The sequence below is a fragment of the Trachinotus anak genome, unplaced genomic scaffold (genome assembly GCF_046630095.1).
Source record: "Trachinotus anak isolate AG129_WGS33_773 ecotype Australia unplaced genomic scaffold, CSIRO_AGI_Tana_v1 ptg000002l, whole genome shotgun sequence".
In the NCBI taxonomy this organism is placed as follows: Eukaryota; Metazoa; Chordata; class Actinopteri; order Carangiformes; family Carangidae; genus Trachinotus; species Trachinotus anak.
In genome coordinates, this window is record NW_027273853.1 from 10614773 (window position 1) to 10637172 (window position 22400).

The 22400-nt window shown below is 39.4% G+C and overlaps 2 protein-coding genes across 4 annotated transcripts; one reads left to right on the top strand and one right to left on the bottom strand.

Annotated features, from left to right (window-relative positions):
• Positions 1-1247: 1247 nt before the first annotated feature.
• On the bottom strand, positions 1248-8372 carry LOC139627117 (protein mono-ADP-ribosyltransferase PARP6-like). 2 transcript variants are annotated; one of them, XM_071487806.1, is made up of 23 exons: positions 8244-8372; positions 8052-8129; positions 7570-7647; positions 7224-7318; positions 7063-7123; positions 5915-6005; positions 5769-5835; positions 5484-5633; positions 5207-5348; positions 4905-5036; positions 4042-4137; positions 3847-3939; positions 3632-3757; positions 3462-3527; positions 3290-3357; positions 3135-3183; positions 2859-2971; positions 2677-2749; positions 2458-2527; positions 2293-2372; positions 2134-2197; positions 1965-2049; positions 1248-1811 (listed from the first exon to the last, which is right to left on the bottom strand). In XM_071487806.1, the coding sequence occupies exons 2-23, from the start codon at positions 8052-8054 to the stop codon at positions 1715-1717; spliced, it is 1899 nt and encodes a 632-aa protein (XP_071343907.1). In that variant the 5' UTR covers positions 8055-8129; positions 8244-8372; the 3' UTR covers positions 1248-1714. The 2 variants fall into 2 exon arrangements, with proteins under 2 accessions (XP_071343907.1, XP_071343899.1); XM_071487798.1 differs by having other exon boundaries at positions 7224-7321.
• A 3931-nt stretch (positions 8373-12303) lies between these two features.
• On the top strand, positions 12304-20454 carry pkmb (pyruvate kinase M1/2b). Of its 2 annotated transcripts, none has more exons than XM_071495843.1 (11): positions 12304-12446; positions 13838-14016; positions 14139-14230; positions 15527-15658; positions 15787-15973; positions 16065-16335; positions 16419-16569; positions 16657-16809; positions 17758-17924; positions 19633-19814; positions 19944-20454. In XM_071495843.1, exons 2-11 carry the CDS (start codon positions 13866-13868, stop codon positions 20048-20050), a joined length of 1593 nt encoding a protein of 530 aa, XP_071351944.1. In that variant the 5' UTR covers positions 12304-12446; positions 13838-13865; the 3' UTR covers positions 20051-20454. The 2 variants fall into 2 exon arrangements, with proteins under 2 accessions (XP_071351944.1, XP_071351952.1); XM_071495851.1 differs by having other exon boundaries at positions 12419-12456.
• The last annotated feature ends 1946 nt before the right edge of the window (positions 20455-22400 follow it).

Sequence of the window (22400 nt, forward strand, 5' to 3'; positions counted from 1 at the left end):
ATATGGATGAATAAAGATGGGTTAATGTGATTTAATAAGGCATGTAGTTGAAAAAATTCTTTGTTTCAACTGAATTAGTCTTGATTGTCCCATTTTGTTGATATTCATATTTTGCCTTTTCTGTAGATATTGTGCCAGCCTACGATCTCACTGGGGTAAAGATATAGAGAGATATTTGTTATAAGTAAGGCAACATACAATGTATCGTGTGTTTTTTTTTGTGACAACTTGCCCTCTGCACTATCATCAGAGAGCCATATGGTCCTTGAGAAATCTCGTCCTTCGGGCTATTACAGCAACTTCACAGCTCTCCTCCCTTCAGTCGATCACCTGCTGAGCTGACCCAGAAAACGCTAGCTACACAATTTTGAATCAATGACATTTATGAGGACAATCATACATTGCTGCTATTTTTTATGCCAAACTTGCGTAAAATTATAAAAACCATAACTTGGAAAAGAAGATCTCTATCAAGATGCTAACAGTGGTGTTTTCACAGCTGCTTTGTTTAGAGGGGCTGAGCTGCAGGAGGAAGTCAGGAGGCAGCTGTGGGGCTCATATGGAACCAGTATCCTGTTATAATGGTGCATTTCTGCCTCAGAGGATGGCATGCACCCCCTTGTTATTCACTGACTCAAACAATGAGCACAAAGGTGAGATTCTTAGTACTGTCGATATCATTCAGAACAAACTGCAACTGGTTCTCTGGAGAATAATCCACTGACCATAAATGTAAATGAAATGTTGATGAATTGTCCGTCAGTGAATCTTTTCCCATCATTACAAACCTTTGGATTTTTGATGTAGTTCACTTGAGTTCACTGGAAAACTTTTTCTTTTTGTGAGCTTTTTTTTAGTACAAAGCACATGACAACTTATTTTTGTGTGTGACTCATATGACACATCTGGTATGTGTTGTAGTTGTCTAGTGTTAACCCTAACCCTAACTGTTTTTACTGAAAGCAGAATATGACAGACTCAATACTGAGGCAATTAATCCACTTTAACATCTGTAGCAGTCTCCACATATTGAATTATGATTGTCATAATAAAAATATTATGGGGTCTCATTCATTTAATGATGTGAGGTGTTAATAATGAAAAAAACCAACAGAGGGATTTGTTATTGGTTACACTTCCATCTTGTGGTGCAACACACATATTACACAAATAACAAGACACAAATTGGACCTTTAATTTGTGTGAAATCTAAGTAGAAGAAAAACCTTTGATCTGTTAAAACAAAATGAGCGAATACTGTAAACCTTTATTTTAAAAATGTGTGGTTTAAAAAAATGTACAAAATATGTGCTTACAGTACAGACGTATGACACTGGTGGTAGACACAGATTTAAATTATATCAGACTGTAAATTGAGATATAAGGCAAAAGAGGTTTTACAGGTGCATGACTCCACAAACCAGTTTCTTCCATCTAATACAATGACAGATGATAAAAGATGGAAGAGGTGCTTTACTCAGTTTTGTGAAGTATTCTCCTTCCTTTGAATTTGTGTTTTTTATTCAAACAAAAGCTGGTAAATGTAATATCAGCCAGCTCAATGTTCACTTGTCAAACCCATAAAAAACAAACATGATAAATCTAACCACAAACAAACTAAGATCTACTCCCAGTCCATGTTTTTATACTAAAGCCACATCTATCTACCCATTAGCTCATAAAGAAATCTATGCATATATGTGTATCTGTTTTCTCAGCACCGCTTTGAAGCAATTACTTGTAAAATTTCCCTGTGGATCCTGGCTTCCTGAGTGTTGATGTGGACATCTCCCACCTGACCGTTCTCATACCTGAGAAAAACAAAAGTGGACTGTTTTAAAATTCAGAAAAATAGTCAGGAGATTTCTGATTACACTGAGAAGCAGTGACAGTAACCTCTCTGCTGCTTTGTATTTTACTCTATACTCTATCTTTACTCTATGTAAAAAGGCCATCTTACTCACACAAAGAGGAAACGTGTGCACACATGGTCAGATATGGGACACACCCAAATGTTCCCATGCTTTTGAAGGTCTTTTGAAGTTATGACTGTTAAGACATATAGACACCATTTATAAGACAATGTCACAAAATCACACCTTATATTATCAAATCAAGACTACACATATTTACCTTCACAGAGTGCAATGCAGTTTAGGTTCCTGCTCTGCAAGAACCTTTCTTGTCCCGGCTGTTCCTAAAACAAGGTGAGAATCCAGGATGAGTTCATAAAAACTTGCTTGTACGAAGCACATCTAGGCGGAACCTGAACAAATGTGAATGATAATCTACCTGTTTGATTTTGTTTATTCGGTTGTATTTCTGTATGAGTTCTTCTTTGGTGGTTATTTGGTGTCGACCTTTACCCATCTCTGAACAAAAACAAAGGATATGTTTCAGAAACATATAGTTTTATATGCATACTGTTAGGAACAACATTAAAGTGTGTATTCTTACCAGAATATCCAAAAGATATGCTTGAGATAGGGCTCAAATAGATGCCTTTCCCATATGCAGCTCCATGAAGCTTAAATAAAAGGTAACAAAAAATGTCAGATTGTAACTGTGAACTTCTACTTGGTGTCAAGTTTCAAATGTCAAAATGTACTGGTAACACCTTTGTGAGTTGAAGTCTCCACTGTGAAATTAACAGACATTGGTATTTTCATACTCTACCTGTAATTTTGTGTATGAGGCATTAACCAGCCCGTTTCTTAAAATAGAGTGCCAGTTCTCAATGTGGGAACCACTGAAAGATGAGAGAAGAAGAGCTGAGCATATAAAGCAGGATTGCTTTTCTGTATATCAGTGTTGATATGAAGGTTTTATATTAGAGCCGCAGCTTTGATTTTACTCACTGGAAAGCAAAGGTGCTGCCATAAAGTTTTCTGGCAGTTTGGAAACGAGCCTCTTTGGATGGAGGGCTGCTGATCAACAGGAACTGATGGGGCGTGTGCATGAACTTCAGGTGCTATTGTGCAGCAAGGGATTTGAAAATTGTATGGAGAGCAACAGAACAGAATAAAACTTATATAGAGTATAAAATGCAGCATATGTTTTAATATTTGGCGGCTAATGATAAACCACTACTGTGTCAAGACATCAGACTCTAACAGTAAACTGCTCTATCGTACCCTGTTCAGTGGAAGCTTGACAATGTGTGATCTGTTGCTTGCTAAAATCCTGTTGTCAAACATACAAACACACAACTGGATATGAATCTAAGAAACATTATCACATGTCAAATGGAATAAAAGAGTGACTTGCTGGTTTGGATTGTGTCACTCACCACTGTAGTAAGGGATAAGCGAGAGGATCTATCTTGTCCATCTGCTTCTTTATTTCAGATTGTGGACCCTGGAAATTAATTGACGTCAGTAAAACATTCAGCAACTTGCAGATTATTCTTTGACAAGGAGGATAAGATCTAAATTGTGTGCATCACATGTATAGGCTGTCACCTGAGCCATCCTCCTTATTAACAAGACATTGTCCAGTGCTTTTTGCAGCCTGTCGTAGCTCTTTCTCTGCCACAAAAGATAATACAGATGTTTCAGAATTTAAAAAATGACACAATCAATAGTCAATTTCAAATCAAGCCAGTAATAAGCTAGTTTGTTTCAGCTCATACCTTAGGATTAAAGGCCAGGGTTTTGGGGTTGTGTGGATCAACAACAGAAGGGTACGGTTCAAATATGATGCTTTTGCGTGAAGACTGAAGAGCAGCTCTGCACATGGCGACCAACAGGTCAATCACCTACGAGAACAGAGATTGTTGGAATACATAAATCTTACATTATAGTCACTCATACTTTATATTAAAGTTTGCATGCATTTGTTACCAACCTCTGCACCGGTTGCAACCTCATCCGTGGCTCCTGACATAACTCCCAGTGTATAAAAGGAAAACACACATAGCTCCCTCGTGCAAACTGCAGGCTACAAACACACAAAACAGACCAGTGACAACGTGCTAACAGCATTTTAAGTTTCACTTCAGCAGATCAGCCATGACCAGCTAATTTCTTCGTTGCACTGTACCTTTAACATGGGGCAGTTCTGAAACACATGTCGCTCATCACAGACCACACAGTATTCATTTAGCGTGGGGATTCTCTGCTCAGCATACCTCATTATCTGTGTGCAAGAATGAAAAGCAAATGATAATGAGTAAAAAAAAAAAAAAAAAAAAAAAACACTCACACACTCAGTCCTGTTGACTTAATGAATGTATTTATTCTGGGCCCAAGAAACAGACTCTACATGTGAGAAACATCATAGATTCTGCTGAACCATTCCTCCCCTCAACAAGCCTATTATTCCAAACTGCAACGAGGACTAGGTCACAGTTAGTCTCTTCTCTGAATAACTAATTCTACCAAGCGCAGTTTACAATAAGCATATCTCAGACACTGACACACTACAATCTTCATGACTGCACAGCCTCATGTCAAAGGTTACAGTGACCCTTATGAATTATTACAAGAGCCAATTTCACAGTGATTCAGCAATTATTCATAGGCATCTTATTCAATTCCACCACAAATGATGAATATTTCTAACTATTTGAATTACACACAAGTCCCCTGTAAAATTTAATGCAATGCCATACAAAAGCTCTGCCATATATTCTGTTTTTACAAAGATTAAAATGATGATGGCCAATTTTCATTAAAATGCTGGACTGTATTATATAAAATGTGTTTCTAATATTCTCCAGCCCTCACTTTTGTACATGGAGTTGGGAAAAAAAACATTAGACACAGCTCTCACTATAATGAAGTCCAGCACAACACCTTTGCAAAGCACAGCATACGGTAGTGTAGTTCATTTTTTCACACCCACCTCTACCTTCACAGTATTATGCTTATGTTTATGATGATCATGTCAGGACAAAGCTTTACCTGTACCAAGAAGCCATGCTGTAGAGTTGGGGTGGCCTTACAGTGCCTGATGGCCTGGGAGGAGAAAAGCAGCTCTATCAGCTGTTTGGTACTAAGCTGTGCTGATGATTTGACTGCTGACATCACCACCCTCTGTGGAAGAAGGCACACAGACACTTTTATTAAACGCTATGAGAATGTAAGAAGGAATAAGAGAGTTAATAAGCTGGGGAGACTGTTGCAAACACAGCAGCTGAGGACAAATATTTCAAAGAAATGAAGTTTTGAATTACAGTATGCTCAGCTAAGGAGGGAGTCCTCACCTTTCCACTGGGTGTGTAGGTGAAGAGCTCTCCTGGGGGATTCTTGACTGTGTAGGAGGTTGTGTAATTTGTGAAACGGCTCAGTTTGATTGCTGGTAAAATGATCCTTCCTCTCATAGTTGGTTCCTGGAGATCATTTGACCTGCTCATAGTGAAGAAGAAGAAGAAGAAGAAGAAGAAGAAGAAGAAGAAGAAGAAGAAAAAGAAGAAGAAGAAGAAGTGAGCGGATGTTCAAAAACCAAAATAACAGAGCTGGTTTAAAGGAATCATCGCATACCTTGACAGTGGTAACCAGATGCTGAATCTGGCACGAACTTTCTTGATGGTTCCACTTGGCCTGAACCAGCTGTGTCTGCTCTTCTGTTGGACTATGACAATCTCGTTTGTGAGGTGTTTCCACTCCCGAGATATGAAGACTGCGAGAATACTGGGGAACAGAAAGAGTTAGAAGAGCTGCTCTTTATACAATCAGGTGGACAATGACCAAAGACGCCTAAAAACCACACAGTATTACACTGAGTAATCTCGTCGCTGCCATAAAAATTATGACATAAACACTCACTTCTGCAGTTGTTTCCCAAGACTGAAATGATCTTTGTTGGATGGCTGGAAGACTTCAACTGAAGGTGCTGCAGTGGGAAACATTTCATCAGCCGTCACACATTTACAGTACTACAGTTATTTTGCTGCAGTGTCACTGACACTCACCAGGTCCATCCAGATACTGAGAGTGAGCAAAGTGCAGACGGATAACGACGGGCTCTGATGGATTAATCCTCCAGGCTTTGGCCACCTCTTCCTATGGACAAACACAAACAATGTCATCATATTAAACAGGCCCACATGTTATCACAGGAAATGTGTCAATATAGTAAATGTATCGACAGTTGTGGTTGAAAGTTTACAACTCCTTATTCTTTGACAGAATGAATTGCATTTGGTTTGGCTTCATTTATAAATTTGGCATGTATCTTCTGAAAATATGATAAATCTGACGGGTCACTAACAGAACAGCAACCTTCAATGCTATGTGTTATAGATAATGGGGACATAGGAATTTATAAAGTGTCATAACCTTATTATGCCGCCTTCCTCAAGTCAGCTGATTGTGATTTAGTACAGGTGGTAACTTCACTGTGCTTGTATAAATAGGATTTGTTTTGCAGCACGTATGATAAGACATGGAAAATATATTTGGAGGAGGAAAGGTGATGCATTTAAACCCTAAGAACACTGGGCCTGTCAAGCAGGGCTAGTGCCCTGGGGCTCTGGAACTGATGCACTGCATGAAGTGGACAAAGTGGAAAATTAGCATAAGCTAGAAAGTTACATTTTGGATGCAACACAACAATGACCCTGAACACACATCAGAAATGGCTCTGGGATGGTAAAAACAAGCTAATTAAGCATTTGGAATGGTCTTCCCAAAGTCCTGACCTCAACCAAGTTGAAAAGATGTGTACTTCTCTGAAAAGATGAATCCATGGAAGAAAACCAACAAATCTGGCTGAATTCTACTGAAAGGTCAAAAATCCAAACATTATTCTGCCAGAAGCAGGTTGATGAGGCTGATTGATATGAAAAGGGCGAAGAGGCATGTGTCTAAATCCTTACTGTGCTGCATGTGTATTTTTGACCCGTCAGAGCTTTTTTCCGTTACATTTTCAGAAGATGCGCAATTAGCATATTAAATAAACCACATTTGTGAATCTTTTCTTTTCTTTTTTTCTTTCTTTTTTTATGACAAAGGACCTGCAGAAATAATTAGAATCTGAATGTTTCTGTAAAATAAAGGTCCGTAAATAAAGTATATGTAAACTTTTGACTGTTGGAACAGGGCTATAAATTTAACTTACATCTAAAATGTTGGTGTTAATGTTCAAGTCAACATCCACATCATCAATTGACCCGTACTCCCTAGCAGAAGAAAGGGAAGAGAAAATTTGACAATGCAGAAAAGCAACAGGGCTCCCTTCATTTTCAGGTCATGGTTAAGAAAAGATGTTTAGACGTTCACCTGATGGAGACTGCAGAGTCTGAATACAAAGTCCTGATAGCCTGGATGTCTGTTTCCAGCTGGGGGTGGTGATACAGGTCAGTGGCACAGCTCTCCTGCTGAGACAAACACCAACACACTTACCTTATGGTCCAAACAGCTCAGCACCACAGGGGGCTGAAGGATTAAACCACTCACAGAGTGGCCATTATTCCCATCATGAGAAGAAGTTTCTTAAAAAATAAAATGTGGGTAACACTTTACCTTATCGCCCTGTACTTGACATTTATAAGCAAACTTCATTTTAATTAGAATTCTTCTAGGATAATATTCATCACACTACGTGGATACTGAAAGAGATGTTTACATTCATTCCACACAGGATCTCCTCTGTGTCACTGTCCTCGTTAGTTTGGTTGTCTGTCCACTGTTGGCACTCCATCTCCTGTGGGGTTAATGGGAAAAGCTGTCAATCAAAAGATCCTCTTATTCACACAGCTCATTAGTTCCTTCTGTCAACCCAAACAAAGTCAAGTAACCATGCTGCTGAGACTGAGACTCATTTCAACACATTTGCAGGTCATTTAGAAGATGTAACATTACATCTACTGTCGACAATGGCCATTTCAATAAAAGTTATGTGATGCGCATCTCCTTGGTGTGTCACATTGATCTTCAAATAATTGTTGGGTTGATAAAGGGAGAGAAAACTGAAAAGAGCCCACAGCCCAAGTTGACATGTTCAATTGTTTTGTTTTAGCAGAATTGTTGCTATTGTCTGTTGACTCTGTGATATGAGAATACAACATATGAAAAAAGAAGGGGAAACTGAGGACATTATAGACTCACCATGCTTTCAGTTCATTGGGACTTCTCCTGCAACAAGTCTGTTCACTTCACTGTGTTTGACACAGTTAAAAAGAAAAACTGGAAAAACATACAGTATGCAACTTAATCAGTTCAGCTTCCGCTCAAAAAGACACAAGAACATAGTGGTAGTGAGGTGTTGATCACATACATGGCACAAAGTGAAGCTCTTACCTTTCCTCAGTGAGAAAAACTCCACATATTCCATCAAGTAGGAAAATCTCCTGTAAGTCCGTATCTGACCCTCAAACGACCAAAACAAATGAAGATTTCTCATTGATAGTTGGGTTGGGTGTCTGTGTTTGGCAGACCTCTCCCCCTCTGGTTTTGAACAGCAGGAAATCCCACGTGTTCAGTCTCGGACTTGACTGTCACATGACTGGCTGCAGATGCTGACAGCCCAATCAGCTGAACCTGGTCTAGAGAGAGAAGAGGTGGAGGACGAGACTTGCAGTCCAGGGCTTTTATTGCACACCTATAGTATGTCTGTCCGTATTTGTCTGATGCCATCCATTACAAGACTTAAATACAGTAGTATTTCACTTATTGAAAGGGGGAGGAGGAGCAGGACAACTAAACAAGCCATGCTATCCTCAGGAGTCAGTTTTAAGCCTGTAATGAGAACAAAGATCCCTGGTGGCAGATTTGAAGCGTGGACATTTGGGTGATTTGGGTGTTTGGCATTTATTAGTCTTCCTGTCTGTCTACTGTGCTGCAGTCTGACCTTAATCGGCAGTTACCCTTGTTAGCAGTTGCCTGCTGCTCTGCAGTCTGGCCAGATTAGTCACTTCTAGGACTGCATACATCTGTGCAAGTCTTCTCTCTACAAGTACTTTTCTCAGACTAATCCACTTAGACACGAGTAGGTGTTTGTTTTGTGGCCATGTTGGTTTATAGCGGGTGGGCATGATATCATGAATCCCTGTACTTTATACTGTAGACTGTCATTGTCAAGACTGTCTACGAACAACTAAGAATATAATGTAATCAAATACAAAGCAAATGAAGTTTCTGTTTTGGGTTCAGTTTTTGGGGGTTTTTTGGGTTTATTTATAACTTTAGGGCTTTATCTGCTAAGCCAGCAAGATAAATGAACACTGGGTTCACAATGAAGAAACCAGCTCTGTACTATATCTACTGCAGCAGTAGTGGAGAGCAAGTATTTATCCTCAGGAATACATCAGGTTTTTGTAGCATGGATCAGTGTCATATATGACAAAATTCATTGCATAAACTAGTTTGCTGTGCCCGTCCTCAGATGGGGCTTCATATACAAATACACAAAACTCAACAATATGTACCATAAAAATTGCTGTATAAAAGCACATCAAAACATCAACAAACAATGCAGTTACAGTGTTCATATAAACAGATACATTTGTTTATATTAAAGAAAACCGTTGCATGTGATGAGAGATTGTAAATTGTTTTCTTAAGTGAAAATGTTATTAAGCCTTGCCTATCTAGAAAGAACATTTCATTTTTAATTTTCCATGGAAAAGTTTTATTAACTTAATGTAGGAATTGTCATTTTCTCTAAATGGTCTTTTCTTATTTTATATTTTGTAAAAGTGAATATTAACAGTGTGTTGTGTGGTTGTGTGAGTGTCAAGCAATGTGATTGGTTGAACCATGTCCTGTCAAAACAAAAGACAAGATCACTGGCTGAGAAACAAGCTGAATTTGAACATTTGATATGGAGTTAAAAGACAGAAAGAAAAAAAAAGAAAAAGTCTTGTTGCTGTGTTTTGACATCATGAAAAGAGATAACGAGACATTTGACAAGCACAGTGAACTTCAGCCCACAATTCAACCAATTGTCCACAAGAGAGAGCTGTTGAGTGAGAGAGAGAGAGAGAGAGAGAGAGAGAGCGTCCCATTTCATACAGATGTACTTTGAAATGTCACTACCACGTAAACTTCACAAATACTGTACATATCAAAATGTGTGGTATGGATTTTGGACAGAGAAAGGGTGTGAAATGAACATACATAATTAGATCATTATAATGTAATATGTATGATCAGATTATTCATACATAACACAGTTCAAACAAGCTCCTGTGATAATGTGAGTGCGATGTGCTCAGCTACTCCTTCCTCTGTTTGCATGGTCTGTCTGGTCTGTTTCATCCTTTTGGATCCTTTCAACTTTTCAACTATGATTGTCACTCAAGTTGTTACCAACAGGTGTGCCAGATGGTCAGCTCCTTAAAATAATTTTCAACCAACATGGACAACAAAAAAAACTAATGAATAAACATTTGCGGTACACTTCAATTAAAAAATAAAAAAATAAATAAAAATACAGCAACAGTCATAATTAATTATAATTTATTATAATAATTTACAAAAAATACTGTAAAGAAATGTTCCAGAAGTTATCACAGGAAAAGAGACAGGTCAAATTTGCAGGAGACAGGAGAATGTAATTTTAATAATTGTTAATGCATTGTTTTAATGTCAGGCCATTCTTCAGACTGGAAGTCAGTGCTGCAAGCATTTCTCTGCTGTTGCACCTCAGGTTGTTCATCATTAATCCTTATCTGGATCTGGAGTTTAGAGCCACATTTCCATCTCTTGAAGGATCACAGCATCCATCACTTTCCAAGAATATTTAGAAGTCATGAATGACTTTGTCCAATTTATATATTTTTAACCACGTTCAACAGCTTCGTAGAGCATTAAACATTTATATACCTTATTCCTATCTGTTTATAAAATCAAATCTTTTAAAAATGAAGTACCGCTGTCAGTAGATGGAATGAGTGATATTACTGGGCAGGGCTGAGCATATTTTGACTGTGTTGTATAACACTGAGAAGAGTGCACACATATGTCAGACATGACACTGAGTGAATCTAGTTTCATGATGTGGTACGGCATGTTCTTAATGTGCTCCACAGCATGTTCCTCATGTGCTCCACATGGAGCCCAGCATGGCTCAACGACACAGTGTATGTAGGCCTATATATTATATACTATAATAAACTTTGACCAAATGGTAATCAGATATATGGAGGTATATGGAGGTATAATTTTCTGCTTGGTTTTACCTTTCTTTTAATTTTGAAACTCCATTAAGCTCTTCAGTGATTTTGACATTTGGACTGTCTTACAGTAGGTTATCATGCCTCAAGAATGCAGACAGAAGTCCACCCTGGTTGAGCTCAGAAAGCAACCTAAAGTAAAGGTACGACATGAAGGCTAAAAAAAACAATGATGATGAGAATGTATGGTATGAAAGATTTTCTGTCCTTATTGTTCTCACAAGCGTGGAAAAGAGAAAAATATCAAACTGATTAAACTGTGTAAGAATATACATATTTAAAGACCTCTCATGGATTAGAGTTAAGGAAATGCGTTAGTGTAATAACTGAGTAACCAAGAATAGAGTAAAAGTTGGGGTAAAGGGTCAGAGGTCAGAGGTCAAGACAGGAGATAAATGCTCATCCACAGAAGCAGGCAGTATTATACAAATACTGTGATTTTCCCTTAAAACTGACTATTTGTTATTGTCAGACAGATCAGAGTTGTCATGGTACAAAGAGATCGCCCCTTGGGCTTTGAGATTAATAAAGTACAGAAAAGGAGAATAAAAAACACAATGATGACAGCAATAGACATAAAAGAACATAAGATATAGCAGAAAAGGATGAATACAGTCAAAACATAATCCTGGTTTTCTTTTTATTGATAAGGGTCATTTTTTTTGTATTTCTTTCACGTTATTAGAAATGAACCAATTCGCATCAATTAGTGAACCACTGCCAAGGATATTAGGTTTTCACCTGTGTCTGTTTATTTCAGTAGGATTACGCAAAAGTAGCCTACTCAACACTGAACTTTGAGGAGGGGCGGGGCACTGGCCAGGGAGGAACCCACAACATTTTGGGGCAGATCCGCAAGTCTGGTGTGTGTTGTTTGACATTGGCCTCGGCTGAGCGCTGCGCCCCAAGAGCGCCCCTCCAGCTGCCTCCAGCGTCTCCAGTCCAATCTCATGACCCAGGATCATGTTTGAGTACCAGCGGAGAGTTTTGTGAATGTTCAGACGAACAGCACTTATACCTGCAATGTATCCTCCCTCCATGTTCGTCCAATTTATGTGCTTTTCTCTAAAAACATGATATTGAGTTGGACATTTACGATAAAAAATAAAAAATAAAAAATAAAAATGAGAGAATTTGCCTTTAAATATTGTAGGCTATATTTAACTCGGTGTACAAATCTGACATATTGCCGTAAGTGTCACGCCCTATATCCTGTGTCACCGGGTATTGGTCACACAGGAAAGTAGTCCCGGCAAGTGAGGGGAATAAAAACTGTCGCTCCAGCTGAGCTAGTGGCGCTCTGGTCCCTGCAAAGTTCACCCAGTAGGTGAGTAACAGTAAGTAGATTCAACTAAATGACAGAGGAGATTTTCCATTAGTTTTAGCTGAACATGTTAATGTTGAAATCAAATTTTTATTTTGTCATTTCAATCTCATATCAAACTTTTTTCTCTGAATAAATTATATCATACTGTAGCTATTTATATTTGTAAACATTATGTTCATATTATTTTCTAATTATATTATTTTGTTATGATTTTATTCATCGATTATATTCATTTGGCACACAAATGTGAAATTATATTGATATATCCTGTCCATCCTACTTTGTTTCTTGTCTGTCTACTCTGTTTCTGCTGTAATGATAGATTTCCCTTCTTGGGATAAATAAAGTTTGATTTGATCCTATCTGAACACTGACACTCTATATGTCCTCAGAAGCTGATAATCAGGCAGATAATAAAGTGGCTAAAGGCATTTTCTACTGAAACTGCATGCTTCAAGAAACTTTTCCTTCTTAATGAAATAAATGTATGACCTGTTACTTAATCTATCATATAGTGATTAACTTTTTAGTCAGATATTAACTGTTACATTTCTAAACTGCATTATTCATAACAACCTGCAAGGGGGCTTTAACTTGTCTGTAATATATATACATATATACAGTAAAGGTTTGAACACACTGTGTGTCCAAACTTTTGAATGGCACTGTGTATATATATAACATGACCCTTTCACCATTGAATTATTATGGATTTTATAATTTTTCAACTGAATTTTTCTGATGTTTTTTCTGGTGATGTTTCTATGGTCCATAAATACTCTCAGCTGACCATGTTATTTTAGGTGAATGCTGGAGGCTGGAATGGTGTCCAGGCTCAAACGCCCACACATACACACACAAACACACACACAAACACACACACATACTGTGCTTCCATGCACTGAAATGACAACAGACTTGTCATGCACGTTAATACCTCTGCCTTGTCCTTTAAATGCACATTGTTTTGATTCTCAACAAGCATTTCACTGCCAGCAGCAGAAATAATGCTTTTCAGTTTCCTTTTGGAGTCTTAGATTTTCCTTTTTGTGTATGAATCCCCTTTTGCCTCTGTTAGGAGTGACCAGCTCCTCTCCTTCAGCTGCACATGAGCTCCTGCTGGAATGTGGGGGAGTGCAGTCAGACACAGCCAACACCCTCCTCCATACCATTTCTTGTGTTAAATTATATAATTTTATATCAAGCTTCTATTACAACTTCTTGGTTTTTAACTGTGTCAACATTTCTATTATTTCTATTACTATTCACCTTGACTGTTCTCTGTCTGTCACCCATGAAAACATCTTCCGTATAACTTATCAGAAATGTCACAGGTAGAGGTGTTAGCTACTAATCAATCACCTCTCTTGTTTCCCTCTCTGTCTCCCCAGGACTTTTCCTGCAGACACGGATTCAGTCATGTCGAAGTCAAAGGATACCGGCTCTTCCATCATGCACTCCCAGCAGATGCATGCTGCCGTGGCGGACAGCCTCATTGAGCACATGTGCCTGCTGGACATCGACTCTGAACCTGCTGTGTCTCGCAACACTGGCATCATCTGCACAATCGGTCAGACACATTTCCAAAAACCCACTGATTTATTTCTCAGTACAAAAATCATCCAATGATTATATTGATGTAACAACGTTTGAAACACCCATTTTAACAATCATTCACCTGTCTTGATGCAGGACCTGCCACCCGATCTGTGGATATGTCTAAGGAAATGATCAAGGCTGGGATGAACATTGCAAGAATGAACTTCTCTCATGGCACACATGAAGTGAGTTAGGATCCTGTAATTTGCATCTCTGAATCCTCCCTTAAACTTTCTAGGCTGTTGCACTATCCCAAATAGTTACAGCAGGGGATTTACCACCAGAACACCTGTTATGACATCAGTAATTTGGGCATGTCCAATAGTGCAACATACCTCAGAGTTTGAACCAAGACAGAGCACTTCAGCAGCAGTATCTTTGCCCTCTATGACTGATTCACTGTGGATTTACCCTTTACAGCTGCAGCAGCATGACATTACTCTTGTGGCCTGTTAACTGTCCGCGGCTGTAATACGATCTTATGAGCTTGTATTTGCCCCTTCAAAGCTGGGTCTAAGTTTTAGTTTGGGATTTGGCGAGCCAACTGTATCATGGCTAAGTCTTTGGCCGACCTTATACTACTGACCCCTCGCCTTTAAAAGTCATGCCTCTTTACCTTTTTCACTGTCACCTGAGTGGATGAGCCATCAGACCTACATCAGCTGTAGTATGAACATCCATGTTATTTGGATCTGTAAAGGTTAGCCACAGTGATTTTTTTTTCCAGTGTAATCCAACTCTCCAAGTGGCTTATGAGTTGCCTGAGCAGTGGTGTGGTAGCTCAGCACTGCTTAGTAAAAAAAAGAAAAAATGTCTGCATTTTAGCCAGGTTTACAGCAACAAAAAACAATAAAACTGATAATCTTAACTCCAGAAACTCACAACAAAGTGGATATATGAGTCGTTATGAGAAGGGCAAAGTGAATTTGACCTCTGTCTTATTGGTGTGTCAGTTGACAGTACAGCTATAAATAGGTCTTCTCTGAGAGTCATGCTCGCAGCAACAGTACAAACAGAAGGCATGTAGAGAGGCCACAGTGAGGCGTTCATTATCAGCTGAAGACAGTAATGCTCAGGTTAGACTAGTATGCATTTACTACATCCATGGCTGTAGACAGACAATGTAACAGTTGAACATGTCTGTCACAACTAGGACATTTTATTGAATTTGTTAAACATCCTGCTGTTCAAATATTTTAGAACATATTCATTTGATACCTGATAGTCTGTGTGCAGCTATTTATGTACAATGAAACGGAACAATGTCATGTCCTAAAAATGTGTTGCAGTTGTCAATGAAGACTGGCATAAAGTTATGTAACCTGTGCTGTGCCGCCTGTTTGTCTGTGTGACCAAGTTTGTCCAACTTTTTAAGAATTTGACACCCAAATGAAAACATAACAGATTTGTAATAATGAACTATTACAATTTGGTAGTGTAATATTTTTTCAGTGTTTATTAATGTCACCCAAATCTTACAGTACCATGCTGAGACCATCAAGAATGTCCGTACGGCAACTGAGAGCTTCGGGCCAGGATCTGTCGACTATAGACCAGTGGCCATCGCTCTTGACACTAAGGGACCAGAAATCAGGACCGGACTTATCAAGGGCGTGAGTTCTTGCCAAATTACCAAGGCTCAGAGGGAGACATTTTTGATTTATTGCACAACTAAGTGTGTAATGTTTTCCTGCAGGGATGTCCATTCTGAGAAATGACACAGTCTTTTCGTCTTGTTTAGAGTGGCACCGCTGAGGTTGAGCTGAAGAAGGGTGAAACCATCAAGCTCACACTCGATGACCAGTTCAAGGAGAAATGTGATGAGAAAGTCCTGTGGCTCGACTACAAGAACATCACCAAGGTTGTGCAGGTTGGAAGCCACATCTACGTTGATGATGGTCTGATTTCCCTCAAGGTCAAAGAAGTTGGTGAGCAAACAAATCATTTTTGTGGGGTTTTTAAGTCATTTTCTGCCTAATTGTGGAAATTAAGTTTCTCTAAATTTTTTTGTGTCCTAAGGCAACAACTACGTGGTGTGTGAGATTGAGAATGGTGGTATGCTGGGCAGCAAGAAGGGTGTGAACCTGCCTGGAGCTGCTGTTGATCTCCCTGCTGTGTCTGAGAAGGACATTCAGGACCTGCAGTTTGGCGTGGAGCAGGGTGTTGACATGGTCTTCGCCTCCTTCATCCGTAAGGCTGCTGATGTCCACGCCGTCAGGAAGGTGCTGGGCGAGAAGGGCAAGGACATCAAGATCATCAGCAAGCTGGAGAACCACGAGGGTGTGCGCAGGTGGGTGGAGAATCAGCAGTCAGGGTTGAATCTGCATGGATCTGAGTCTTTAGATAATTGTTAAAGAGTGTTTGGTCTGATAGATTTGATGAGATCCTGGAGGCTAGTGATGGCATCATGGTGGCCCGTGGAGACCTGGGCATTGAAATCCCAACAGAGAAGGTCTTCATTGCCCAGAAGATGATGACTGGCAGGTGCAACAGGATTGGCAAGCCCATCGTCTGTGCCACACAGGTCTGTGAAATCATCCAATGCTCCGTTTCAAAAAAAAAAAGTGTATCAAAGTGTGTGTACAGACACACATGATGTTTTCTTCCACAGATGCTGGAGAGCATGACCAAGAAACCTCGCCCTACTCGCGCTGAGGGCAGTGATGTTGCCAACGCTGTGTTGGATGGCAATGACTGCATCATGCTGAGTGGTGAGACCGCCAAGGGAGACTACCCCCTGGAGGCTGTGCGCACACAGCACCTGGTAAGAGCACATCTTCTGGTCTCATTCCCTAATTGCTACATTATGTTCACTGTGTGGGTCCACATCAAGGGAATCTATCACAGCAGTGTTGAAGGACTGTGCTAACGTGTTTACTGTTTACTGGAAGTGTTGTAAAAACTAACAGCTATATTCACTCAGATCTGTCAGTGTTAGGACGCCTGCATTATCAGTAACCTAACACTGTAGCATGTGGTGAATTCATGTGCGCTTGAGAAACATCTGAGTCTGCTGAATGTTTTAATGACAAAATGCTAGCTAAGTTCACACGATTGAGCAAAGCATCAGTGCTGGCAAGTGAATAGCTTTTCTTTGTCAGGTCCTTAGCCTTAAATACAAAGGCTCTCTGTTGAGAGACCTAAGCTGCCTGTTGCACAAAAAAAAGAGGAATTTTCATCCTGTAATTGTTATATCAGTTCATTTGGTCATATATTGACCATAAGTAACAAACACGCTGACAAAATTAACTTTAGATTATGAGATACCTGCAGAAGTATGAAAGACAGGAAAACTTCAATTGAAGATAATGTTTGTTTTGTGACGTGAGTGAGAACACATCTGTGGTATCAGCTTGGGTTTCACTGACAGCTTGTTTAGTTTTTGTTCAACTTACTTTGTTGCACCCATCCCTCCCTCCATCCATCTGCTACCAAACAGCTTGTCTCTTGCATTGTGCTTTAACTGTGTAATTGTATTGCTCAGTTAGCATGTGTCTGAGGATCTGCAGTGCACAGCAACAGTCCCCGGACATCATGGCCGCCGCTGTTATTTAGCTTCATGTCTCAGAGTGCTTTAAGGTATGAAGACCTCTGCACTAAAGATAACAGCCTTTTGTTTTGTCCTTTTAAATACAAACTAACTCCTGCAGTGAAACTAGCTGTGTGACTGCAGCCTGACACTACTGTAATCTTTTTTGATCTTTGTGCTCAGATTGCCCGTGAAGCTGAGGCAGCTATGTACCACAGGCAGATGTTCGAGGAGCTGCGTCGCATCACTCATCTGACCCGTGACCCCACAGAGGCTGTCGCTATCGGTGCAGTGGAGGCTTCCTTCAAGTGCTGTGCCAGCGCCATCATCGTTCTCACCAAGACTGGCAGGTGAGAATTCAAGAGGTCCACCTCCTGTAAAACTCCTCTGTAAAGCTCTGAGTCATAATATCCAAAGCGCCCACTGTGAACAAAGAAGCTGGGGCATTTTAATATTTCTCTATCCATCCGCCTCCGCTCCTTCCGTAACAGAAGCCCACGATTCATATGAAGTGTGCCAGCTCTTACTGCACTCACAATCTGCGCTCCACTTGTGACCTTTTCAGATCTGAACCCTGACATTTTACAAGTTAATTTTAACTGCCTGTTCATTCCTCTCCACTTGGGAGTTCATCCTCACAGCACATGATACAGAAGACATACCACTGTCAGCTGGGTGGATTTCATAATGATAATGGCATAATCAAAGCAGGTCTGATTATTATTTCTGCTCTAACAATGGCTCACATGACTACTTGTATGTGAAAGGTGATGAAGCCACAGAGTCGGACCTCCTGACTCTGCAATTCTCCTCAACACTATGGAGCTTCATAGCATCTTTCAGCTCACTGTTTCGCACTGTTACCTCTCTCATTGTGTTTTTAGTCAGCAGGCAGGCAGCTATGTTTGGAAAACAAAAGCTCTAAAAGCTCACTGTACAGCACAGCTAACAGACAAGTAGCGTCCTGCTCAGGGGTCTCCAACCCTTTTTATTCTGAGAGCTTCTTTGACAGAATAAAAGGGGCTGAGAGCTACTCATGTCTTACATTACTGGTAACATTAATTCGCCTATCATATTAAAACTCTCAAATTGATTTCCAAACCAAATCAGATGATTCAACATGTCATCAAATATCAATATCCAAAACTCACATTTTCTGAAAGTAGATTTTTGTGTCAAAAATCTGAGTCATGAACACACAGACGAGATAAAACCATTGCAAATAAACGTCCATAAATCAGCTTAGAAATCAGAGAAAAAAAAGAAGCTCTTTAGTCAGTAATCCAGAGATAGTTGTTAGTACATCTAATGGTACATAACAAACAGGAACTTAAAATAGTATATTCGGAACGCTAAATTTTCCAAAATGTAAACAACCATGGGTTAAAAAAATGGAGCTCAAGTTGATACCCACAGCTTAACTCATTTAATCCATGGCAACATGTTTCCTGTTTTTTCTGAAAAGTTTCATTTATATCTGTTCTGTTATCCAGAAGAGTTGCTATCACTGCATGTCGCCAACGACATATCGGATGTAAACAAACTTGACAGCGTAACACATCTGACTGACAAATGTCAAATAATGCTTTGGTGTTGAAGACGGGTGGGTATACCTGTGTATTTGATTTAGTTGCATTTGGAGCAGATTTACTGAGTGAAGCTGTGTTGCTTAAAGTTTGTACTATGCATCCATGGATTGTACAGACTATATTCTCTGAACCTGTTGGTGAGTTGCTCTAAAACAGGGGGTGAGCTACCAGTAGCTCCTGAGCCACCTGTTGGAGACCCCTGGAGCAGCTAGTGATCACAGTGGAGCATTTAGCTGCGAAACAGCCAGAAATTTGATGGAGACTAAAACAGAGCTTAAAGGAGAGTGAGCATTAATCAGGAGGATACAAACACAACTCCAACTGATATTGATAATGTTGCCCATAACTGTGTAAATAGGCAACTGTTTTCGAACAAGCTTGCTGTACAATTCATTTCCATTGGCACTCATTCAGACCATTTATTTCCTACATCTTCATCTTTGTTAAAACTTGTATCTTTTACTTGCAGGTCTGCTCACTTGCTGTCAAAGTACAGGCCCCGTGCCCCCATCATTGCTGTGACCCGCTGTGGCCAGACCGCCCGCCAGGCTCACCTTTACCGTGGCATCTACCCTGTGCTCTACACCAAGCCTGCCAACGACGTCTGGGCTGAGGACGTTGACCTGCGTGTGAACTTTGCCCTGGAAGTTGGTGAGTGTTTTTGTGCTTTTTTGAAACTTTTAACAGCATAATGAAATTATTTGGAAGGAGCGAAAAAGCAAATAGGTATGAGAGCATTTTGTTCATCTCCTTCAATGGCTCTTTTCTCTCTGTCTTTAGGCAAGCACCACAAATTCTTCAAGTCTGGGGATGTGGCCCTTGTTGTGACCGGCTGGCGCCCAGGCTCTGGTTACACTAACACCATGAGAGTTGTGCTGGTGCCTTGAACTTCATCCAAGGACATTAGTAGTCACTCCCCCTTCCCTCCCCCTCTCCTATAACCTGCCTCCCATCCCTGTGTCGGATTTTCATGTCTGTTGGTTTTTGCAACCAACACAAGTCAAAACAAGGCCACACTTTCAAGAGACTTTTGATGGTGTCGTTCATAGAGTAACTCCATGATTCCTGTCATCCATATTTGCAATTCATTGTCTTCATCCTGCTGCCAGAGACTGGACTCAAACCCTTTTGGTGGAAACTCCTCTGTACACCTATTGTCATTTCCTTAGAACAGCTGCAGATGTGTGCTGTTAGTGTCCTCTCCAGTGTTTCATGTAGAACTGACAGTTGGTGCACTGTGTCACTGTGAGCTGATCAGGCATCCATCCATTAAAAGGAATTCTTGGGTCAACTGTTTTTGTCCTCCTGTATTCACTCTCCAGAGGTAAAAGATTTTAGGTACTTGTTCTTTACTTGAGCATTTCCATTTTGTGCTACGTTAAACTTTTAATTTCATTGTTTTTTATTGGGTTTTTTTCTTTACTTCAGTACATTTATTTGACAGCTGCAGTGACTAAATAATTTGATTTTTATACAAATCACATGATGATCTTATAAAATATGATACAACGCTGTAAATTATGCTACCGAATAGGTCTCGATGTACTTGGCTCATCCTGCCACAGCATTAAAATGCTACTCGTATGTCAGTAATTTCAGTACTTTAAGTACCTTTGCTCATTTGCTTAAGCGTGATTTTGACTTTAGACCTTTTACTTTGTAATGGAGTATTTCTCCATGTTACTATGTTTGCTTTAGTATGAATCCTTCTTCCACCACTGCCACTGTCACACTTAACTATAACTGTATTTCAGTGGGCATGAATTAAATAATAATGATATATTATTTTTTATCAGAATATATGTTATATTAAAATAAAAAGTGATATAAAACTAATATAACTAAAACAAAGATAATATACATAGTGATTTGTTTTTAATATACACAGTATTTGGTGCCCAACTTTCTTGTGATTGCACAACATCTGAATACGAGGTGTTATATAGCCACATAGTAAAGAAATAAAACATTAACTAAAAAGTACTATGGTACATAAATAGGCATCCATCCATCCATTAGCCGATCTATACTGGTTATTCGTGCAGGGTCGCAGGGGTGCTAGAGCCAATCCCAGCTGACATTGGACGAGGGCGGGGTACACCAGGCCTGTGATAGACGGGACGCCAGGTCATCACGGGGCTGACACATAGAGACAAACAACCATTCACACTGACGTTCACATTTTAGATTTTGGTTTAAAAAAGCATTTCCCCGATGTTTTATTTCAAAATATAACTTTTCATAATAATCTTTGCCTGTTAATGAAGTCAAACAGGGCGGAGCCATTTCTGTGATCGGCTGCTGCTTTGGCGTGAATGTGTGGACAGCCAATCGCATCACTGCGATAAATAAATAACAAACTGTAACAGTAAAAATTAGATATATGAAAAATAAAATTTTGTAATAATGAGTCTTAACCTACTATACTTTACATTTTCACAGTCATATTAGATATATTGCTTGTATTTAGACGTATCTTTATTTCTTGCATAATTTCTTACTAAATTATTTAACTCTGAACACTGTAGATCTCCATAAAAGTCATAAGTCCAGAAATGTCCCTTTTTAATTCCTCAGCATTGTTGATGTGCAGTGCCTGGAGAAATATTTATATCTTTGGTCTAAAACCTGCAACACTTCACTGGAAAAATTACATCAGGCTATTAAATAATAACACAATCTTGTGAAAAATGATCTGATAGATCTTACAGGACAGGGAACATCAGGCCTCTTTGTCTTGGATGACATGAATAATACAACTTTGTCTGCTTTGCGGTCTTATTTTAATCAAACCTTGCAGTGGTACTGAATTAAATATATATATTTACTCACTAATCCAGCAGTTATCACTACATGAACATGACAGATAATTTTCTTTGTATTGACGACTCAAATATCTGACAGATCACAATCCTAGCTATTTTGAATGTTGGCATCAGGCATGCACTTCTCAATTCATAATCCGGCTTAAAGTCTAAAACTTCACCAGCGTTTTAACAGATTCTCCTTCGTGCCACACTCTGCTTTTGAAAAGAAATCAACAGCTAGGATGAGCATCATTGACCATATGTCATTTTATTGCATTGAATTCAGTAGCTAAAATAAAATATGCCTAACATACATGGGTGATGGAATTATCGGATTTGGTGGTTAAAAGGCAGCAAAATGAGAAATAAATATATAAATAAATGAGTGATTGACACTTCCTCTCCTACACACACCTTTAAGTTGAACACC

Coding starts and splice junctions, on each gene's coding strand:
- LOC139627117 (XM_071487798.1), bottom strand. Junction 2,972..3,134: donor TCAAGCTTCCACTGAACAGG/GTACGATAGAGC, acceptor GCTGCACAATAG/CACCTGAAGTTCATGCACAC. Junction 2,750..2,858: donor GGCAGCACCTTTGCTTTCCA/GTGAGTAAAATC, acceptor CTCATCTTTCAG/TGGTTCCCACATTGAGAACT.
- pkmb (XM_071495843.1), top strand. CDS start 13,866: ATGTCGAAGTCAAAGGATACCGGCTCTTCCATCATGCACTCCCAGCAG. Junction 14,017..14,138: donor TGGCATCATCTGCACAATCG/GTCAGACACATT, acceptor GTCTTGATGCAG/GACCTGCCACCCGATCTGTG. Junction 17,925..19,632: donor GTTCTCACCAAGACTGGCAG/GTGAGAATTCAA, acceptor TTTTACTTGCAG/GTCTGCTCACTTGCTGTCAA.